Here is a 7,690-nt window from a genome sequence, read left to right as displayed (position 1 = left end):
TTCCTAGGCTGTAGAGCTTTCATACATTTTGCTTTAGTAGATACAGCTAAAGAGTTTTCCAAAATTCACATTGTCGCCAGCCATGTACCTGTATGAGAGTTCTAGCTGCTCTTTTCTTCATCAATGCTGGGCGTTTTTGTGCTTTCTCAATTGATCTATTCTCAATCAGCAACTTTACAACAGCTCCCTGTGTTAGCGCTAGATTTCATTACAAGTTGCCAGAATTTTCTAATGAGAATATCCCATTTGGTAGCAGTTAAGCTATACCCTCTTGGTGCTTTCTGGGACCTACCAATTCAGCCATCCCTGGTTCACTGGAGAGAGCATAAAAGAAAAGTCTGCTCAACAGTGGGAAAGCCCCTCGGGACTCCTGCTGTTACAATACTAAAAAGAGCCGGCTGTGTGTCTGGACCAAATACACATTTTGACAAAATACTGAGTGGCTGAGTATTTGGTCACAGGCAAAGGTCGAATAGAATCGATAGATATTCTTTCGATTTCGATTTTCTATCGAAAGATCAATAGAATAAACTTCGGGGAACATAGGAACAAATCTGAAAATTTATCAAAACCCTTAAATTCGTATCACAACTTTATTTTTTCAAAATGTATTTGCTAGTGTCACTTAGTAGCACAGATGGCTAACAAGACATTTTTGACCAGTGTTGATGATGACATGTCACCAATGTTTGTTGGGGTGCCTGGGTGGCTCAGTGGTTTAAAGCCTCTGCCTTCAGCTCAGGTCATGATCCCAGGGTCCTGGGATTGAACCCTACATCAGGCTTTCTGTTCATCAGGGAGTCTCCTTCCTCCTCTCTCTCTGCCTGCCTCTCTGCCTACTTGTAGATCTGTTTGTCAAATAAATAAGTAAAAAAAAAAAAAAAAAAAAAGATTTCCTTTTTTGATAAAAGTAACGGACTACAGTAGAAAATCTGTTTCTCCTTCAGTTCACAAGATGGAAGATCTGGTTGATGGTGATGATGAAAGATCCTGGAGCCGCACCCAAGAATCAGACAGCACGCCTCCACTGGATGCAAATTGCAAGAGGTTTATTGATTACACAGGCGCCTGCAGACGCATCAGCCTTTGTGGGCTGAGCGTGCCGGGCTAAGTTGGGGAGCAGATTATATAGGGCAAAGTTGGGGTGGCAGGAAGCGAGTTTACAGAAGCAGATGCTTGGTTACAGGGTTCTGATTGGTTAACCTAAATCAAGCATTGTCAGGCACTGTAACGGTTTGTTCTGGCGGGAAGTGGTGGCGGGAAGCGATCCTACAGAAGCAGATATGCATGGTTACAGGAGTCTAATTAATCAATTTGATTCAGGCATGATTGGGCGTTGGGGTCAGGGCGTTCTGGTGGTTCCTTGGGACAGCACTCTGGAAAGTCCCGGTACATTTCGTTTCTCATTCGTCTCTCCTTTTGACAGACCGGGTGACCACAGACAATGTGTTGCCATCAGGCTATGGGGACAATAGGTTGCTAAAACAAACCTTACCAAGGAGGAAGGGGGTCTTTCAATGATGCTATTTCACTGAAACGATCCCACAGAACTGAAAATCCCATGAAAGTGCATCCTTGTGTCCTGCTTGGAAAAGCTGTTTAGGGGAATCTTTTTTGAGGAGCTGACTTAAGGCTGTTGCTTTCTTGTAGTAAGGCTTTATCAATCATCATTGATGATCATTGTAGTTCACCTTTGCAGGATCTTCTAATGATCTCTTGCTGCCTAACAGGCAACCCCAAGACTTAGTAGTGTAGACACTGTTCTGATACATTCATTGACTCTGTGTGTCAGGAATTCACACAGGGGACAACACTGATGGTTTGCTTCTGCTACATGACGGCTGGTCCTCAACTGGGAAGATGTAAATGATTGGGAGTGAGTCAAATAGTTGGGATATAGAATCATCTAGAAGCTTCCTTACTCACATGTCTGGTTCCTGGGCCAAGATCATCTGAAGTTTGGGCTCCGTTGGGAATTGTCGATCAGAGAACACGCATGCGGCTTTGCCAGTTGGCTTGAGCTTCCTCACAACATGGCAACCAGAGGCTAGCTGACCGTCTTCTTACTTGGAACTCAGGGATCCAAGAATGGGAGTGTCTTGACAAACAAGAAAGAAGTCGCATGGCCCTTTATTACATGAGAAGTCACACAGATTCCCTTTCGTGATGCTCTTGGCCCAGTCATTTCCCCTTGACCACACTTTCTGTTGGTTAAAGAATTTACAAGTCTGCTCAGATTCAATAAGAGGGACGTAGATCACCACCTTTCAATAGGAATATCAAAAAATTTACAGCCACATTTTAAAACTACTGTGCGATGATACACATTCATTCTTCAGCTGATTAATAGAATTTCCACAGGTGAGGTACATAAGATTTTTATTATTTTTTTTTACATAAGATTTTTAAACTCTAGTTACAGCTGGAGTGTTTATTGGAATGATATATTCAGATTTAACAATATGAATGATGTCTTTTTTTTTTTTTTTTTTTTCCATGAACTATCATGGGACCTTGGGCAAGCACACCCATGCCTCGAGCTCAAAGGATCGATCCCACCCAAGTTCAGGGATGCCAGCGGAGCTGCATTTGGCTATTTGGTTTTGCAAAGGCCCCAGTTCCAAAATGGAATCCAAATCACAGATTTTGGTTGAATACTTAGGCCACAATTGTACTTTGCTGCATCTTTCACATGTAATGTCCCTCAACCTTCAGAGTGCTGATGAGGAAGGTTTTTATTGGTATTCCTTTTAGGAAAAAGAGGAGGGAGCTTGGAGAGCTCAGTCTCCGAGGCTGCGCAGCCAGTAAGCAGCATTGCCAGGTGTATGGTTGAGTCCTGACAGGAAACAGCACCTCTAAGGAGTCATTGAGAAGCGCTTCATTAACGATCAACAAAGGTGTTGCCTGCGGGCAGCAAGCTGAGGGAGCCAGCAAGGAGAGGCGAGGCTATACCCAGGCGTGAAGGGCTTGTGGGGCGGAAGGTGGGAGTTTCTAGAAGCTCCTGGATGTTTCTGGAACTAGGATAACGGTGAGCGAATGAAAAGGCTGTCAGGAGCTGGGGCTTTGTTTGTTAGAGGAACTCGGGGGCGGGGCGGGGGGGTGCGACTAAGCGGCTCTTTCCTCTCGCCCTCAGGTTTCTGGTGGTTCCCAGGGGTCCCGTGGGCTGAACCCAGCAGAAAGGCAGAGGTTAGATGGACTAGTTGGTTGCCATCGTGGAAGTCAGGACACTCCGCCCCGGTCCCCGAGGCCCACGTTCAACTGAAGTGTGGAAAGAGTGTGTCTGGAGGGACAATCGACAAACGCTCAGACCCTTTGCTCGAAAAGCTGCTGAACGCCCCCACCCCCACTCTCGCGCTGGGCTCCCCAGGCGGGAGGGCGCATCCCGAGCGCTGGCCGGTTGCCATGGCGACCGCGGGAGCGGCAACGACGCAAGTGCGCAAGCGCGCGCTGCGACGCGGGTCCCGGTTCCGCGCAGCTGCCGGGATCCGGGAGAGACGACGCGTGACCCGCCGGGACCGGAGCTGGGGCAGACGCCCTCTCTTCGGCGCGTTCCCGGGGAGCAACCGAGCCGGCTCCTGGCGAGCGGCGGCATCCCGGCTGCCTGTCCCCGGCCCGATTACGGGCCGGGCAGTCGGGGGCGGGGCTGCGAGATCCTTGCCGGGAGGCTCTGGGGCAGGGCCGAGCGCAGTTTTTGGCCGGTCGCAGGACACCTGTGAGCACCCGGGGCCTGGTTTGGGGAGGAGGGGTCTGGGAAAGCGCGAGGAGGCCTGTAGGCCCGCAGCGCAGGGGGAGGGCAGTTGAGATCTCTGAGCCTGGCCGTCTTCTGGGGAATCTGACCTCCCTCTCCTGTCACCTTACAGGATTAATATCTGGGGACCGCTGCCTCCTTCAGCCACCTTATAGACTGTCGAATGCACGTGGGATTAGAGACGCTAGGTGTCCGCGACCATGGCCATGAACCTTCTGGAGGACTGGTGCCGGGGGATGGAAGTGGACATCCATAGGTCCCTGTTGGTCACGGGCATCCCCGAGGACTGTGGTCAAGCGGAAATTGAGGAGACTTTAAATGGGGTCCTCTCCCCGCTGGGCCCATACTTTGTGCTCAATAAGATTTTCCTGCGGGAAGAGAATGCCAAAGCTGCCCTAATTGAGGTGGGAGAGGGTGTGAATCTCAGGGCCATTCCCCGGGAGTTCCCAGGAAGGGGGGGCGTCTGGAGAGTGATTTGTAGAGACCCCACCCAGGATGCTGAGTTTTTAAAAAATCTGAATGAATTCCTGGATTCTGAGGGGCGCACCTGGGAGGATGTGGTCCGCCTGCTCCAGCTTGGCCAGCCCTCACGGCCCCAGAATCGGCCTCCACAGAACTGGGCAGATGCTTTGGGGGTGCTCTTGGGGGCAGTGGTGCAGATCGTCTTCTACATGGATGCTGAGATCCGCAGCCGTGAGGAAGCCGGGGCTGAAGAAGGTGCTGATGACCAGGTAGCTTCAGCCTCAGCCTCAGGAGCGCGGAGGAAGGTGAAGAAGGAGCCAGGGTGGGCTGCCGAAATAGGTTCCACTTTGAAGATGGAAAATCTCAGCAGCTGCAATGACCCAGAAGATGAAGGTGACCCTCCGAAACCTCTGGTTTGTAGGGCTGGAGCTAAAAGTCGCTCCAGGAAGAAGAAGCAGAAAAAAAGACCCAAGCAGGAATCCGTGCTCTGGAGGAAGCCCAGAGGCCGCCGTTTCAACAGCTCGGCCTCCTTGGAGGATCCTGAGGCTGCTGGGGCTGAAAACATGGAGGTCTCCGATTCCATCAGGTGCAAAAGGAAGCTGTGCGTGAAGCAGGAGGAGTCGGCCTTGAAGAAGCCCGTGGCAAAATGTGCCTGGAGAGCTCCCAGCAGCTCATCCCGTGACGCTCGGTCAGAAGCTGTGAGCCCTGGGGTTGCTTCACAGTCAGACCAAGGTGGCAGTCGGGAGGGCCCCCCAAAGAAGAAGGCCATGGGCTGGGCCTTGGTAAAGAGCCCTGTCCCTGTGAGAAAGAAGAAGAAGGTGAGCTTGGGCCCTGTTTCGTATGTCCTTGTCGAGTCAGAAGATGCCAAGAAGAAGCCAGCGATGGGGAAGAAAGGGCCGGGCTCAAGACGAGATGGGTTGCTTCAGAAGGCCCCACGAGGCCACCAGCCGGTGGGGTTGCTGGCCTCCACGTCTCGGGGCCCAAAGGCCAAGCCGGAAGGTTCTCTTCAGGCCTCCAGTGGTCAGAATGGCAACAGAAGTCACTTGGGTTGTGCCGGCGAACGGCTGAGTGGAGAATCCGAGCAGGAGAGACAGGTGGGCGCAGAGGTGCTTAGGGCCGTCGCAGGTCAGGTGGAGCTTGAGGAGGAGGCGAGCACGGTGGAGGGGGCGGGTGTCCCACCAGCTGAGGTTTTAGAGGGTGGAAGCCCTGACCTTCCTCCTAGAAGCCCCTGAAGGCCAACCTTGGGGACATCTATGAGTAGGAGGTGGAAGGGCGAACCCCCCACCTCTCCTTTGTTGGTGAGTGTCATTGTGGGGGTCTCAGGTCGTTCTGCCACGTCCTCCAACCCAATTCCCTTCATCAGAATCGAATAATGGGGAGTGAGAACATTTGTCAGGGTCCATGATTTGGAGGGTCAAGTTTTCTGGAAGCCTGGTTGGGGGATAGACATTTTCAAGCACTTAAAATGTCCAAGGAAGTAAGAAAGAAATTCCAAAGAACACCTCCTTCCCTGGTGAGATCTTCTAATTTATCCACAGAACCCAGAAAGCCTTGATTTGGGGGACAACCTGCGATGAGCTGAAGGAAGACCAAGGACGAAGCATCCAGTGGGGAAAAAAGTTTTTCTCCTTATTGAACACACCATGACTTTGACATGTAGGAACCCAGTTTCGGGAGATGGGACTCTCAGAGAAAAACCATCTGCAAGCTCTTAGGTGGGAGAGACAAAGGGAGGGAGGTGCACCTCTCTGCTTTTCTCTGCCAGCCCTGCTTTTGCCCCTCCCCCTCGACTCACCTTCAGAGGTTGGAGAGTCGCTAAGCAGACTGGGAAAATCCTAGAATATTCACTTTTCCTTACAAAGGCAGGGCCCCCTTGTTCTGCCTCTCATTCTTGTTCCCTGCTTCCTAGAGAGTGAGCCGGTGTCTGCATGCAGGGCCTGGCGTTTTCTCCCATCTTCTGTGTGTTTCGCCCACCAGGAAGTTAAGCAGACATCTTCAAAGCAGACCTGCCTTCCTTGGTGCCCGTGTTCTTCCGCTTCCATCCCCATTAGCCGGCCAGAGGGCAGGAAGGTCCCAGGAGTTAGTTCTGGAGGAAAAGAGTGTGCGCTTAGGCTTTGAAGTGTTTGAGATCTAGGTTCTGTCAATAAAAACAGTACTTGGGTTCCCATTTGGAGTCAGATGCTCTCAGGAAGCCTGTGGGGAGGAGGGGCGATGGGTAGGGAAGGACTCAGGCACTGTTGGCTTCCCAGCCCTAAGTCCATCCAGCGGCACCAAACCCTCCACATCTTCGGGGCTGAAGACACGTTTCACATTATAATAAGAAAGGAAAAAAATTCTTTAAAAAGTCGGCTGTTAATTTCTGTTCTCTGAATAGACTAGCATACCGTGTCTGTGTGTGTGTGTGTGTCTGTGTAGGGGAAAGGGCGGGATACCCCACATAAGTGGTTCTCAAACATTGTTCCAGGAGACCCAAGGCATGCTCAAAGATGTAATCCAAATCTATTTTTCTCACCTCTTTAAAAGAAAAAAAAGCTGGAACTTGAACTCGTCCTAAGGAAACCGTCAGATAGGAGACAATCAGAATGTTACCTTGTGTTCCTAAGTGAGCCTGATTTTGCGCAGGTCTCCAGTGAGTTGTTTCTGCCATCTGTTTGCATACAGCCGGACTTCTTGTAAGTGTGGCTGATGAGAGCGAGGTTGCGAGTGGGAGAGCCGGCGTCCCGCGCATGCTCTGTAGCGCAGCACTCTGGAAGAAGTCTCCGTTTGTAACTCACACGGCCCTGGTACGCTGCGGTGTCCAGCCGTAAGCCAGCCCGTCCGCCCGTTCCCGTGGCGCTCAGTAATCCTCTCGTCCCGAGGAGTTTTAGCCCTCCATGAGCCCAGGGGTTCTCGCCTGACTTCAGTTTCTGTGCTCGGGAATGTGCACAGTTGTTAGATGTTGTTAATCATTCCAACTTGAAAATAAACGTCTTGTGACAATTAATTCCAAAAACCTGGGTGAGTCTTCACTGAGGATGCCTGGCCGCGGGGCAGGGAGGAGGGAAGAAACCGGTTTCCGCGGCAGCTCTTTGCTCCGCATCTGTGCACGTGGAGGTTTTCCTTGGGTTTGTACAAAAGGCAGGAGCGCCCTGGCCTCTCGAGGTGAGGAGAGCCAGGGACTCCCCAGCACCCGGTTTCAAAACTGGGCCCTTTGGATCTTCACTGTGTTAAAAGGTGCTGCTATGATGGGTAAGGTAAACGTGTATGTTACAAAGTATGGGTAAAGGTAAACGTGTATGTTACAAAGTAAAATGTAGCAAAATAAGTCTGCAGAGGTGCTTCTAGGTGAGGTCTTGGATTATTTAGAAGAGGGCCCCACCTCAGTGAACAACTCGCCATCCTAGACTCCCAGCCTGGCTCGAGCTCTTGTCAATCCTGCAAGGATCATCAGTTTTCCGTGACAAAAGATGCCTTTGAGGTGTCCTCTTTGTCCGTGGCCTG

General features: G+C 51.2%; 1 protein-coding gene across 2 annotated transcripts; it reads left to right on the top strand.

Annotated features, from left to right (window-relative positions):
* Positions 1-2,834: 2,834 nt before the first annotated feature.
* On the top strand, positions 2,835-7,202 carry PNMA8A (PNMA family member 8A). Of its 2 annotated transcripts, none has more exons than XM_044257064.1 (2): positions 2,835-3,028; positions 3,861-7,202. In XM_044257064.1, the coding sequence occupies exon 2, from the start codon at positions 3,949-3,951 to the stop codon at positions 5,440-5,442; it is 1,494 nt and encodes a 497-aa protein (XP_044112999.1). In that variant the 5' UTR covers positions 2,835-3,028; positions 3,861-3,948; the 3' UTR covers positions 5,443-7,202. The 2 variants fall into 2 exon arrangements, with proteins under 2 accessions (XP_044112999.1, XP_044112998.1); XM_044257063.1 differs by lacking the exon at positions 2,835-3,028 and adding an exon at positions 3,495-3,712.
* Positions 7,203-7,690: the final 488 nt, after the last annotated feature.

The sequence above is a fragment of the Neovison vison genome, chromosome 7 (genome assembly GCF_020171115.1).
Source record: "Neovison vison isolate M4711 chromosome 7, ASM_NN_V1, whole genome shotgun sequence".
Classification (NCBI taxonomy): domain Eukaryota; kingdom Metazoa; phylum Chordata; class Mammalia; order Carnivora; family Mustelidae; genus Neogale; species Neogale vison.
Note: the sequence above shows the minus strand (reverse complement) of the source record. Positions and strands in the feature narration are given on the sequence as shown.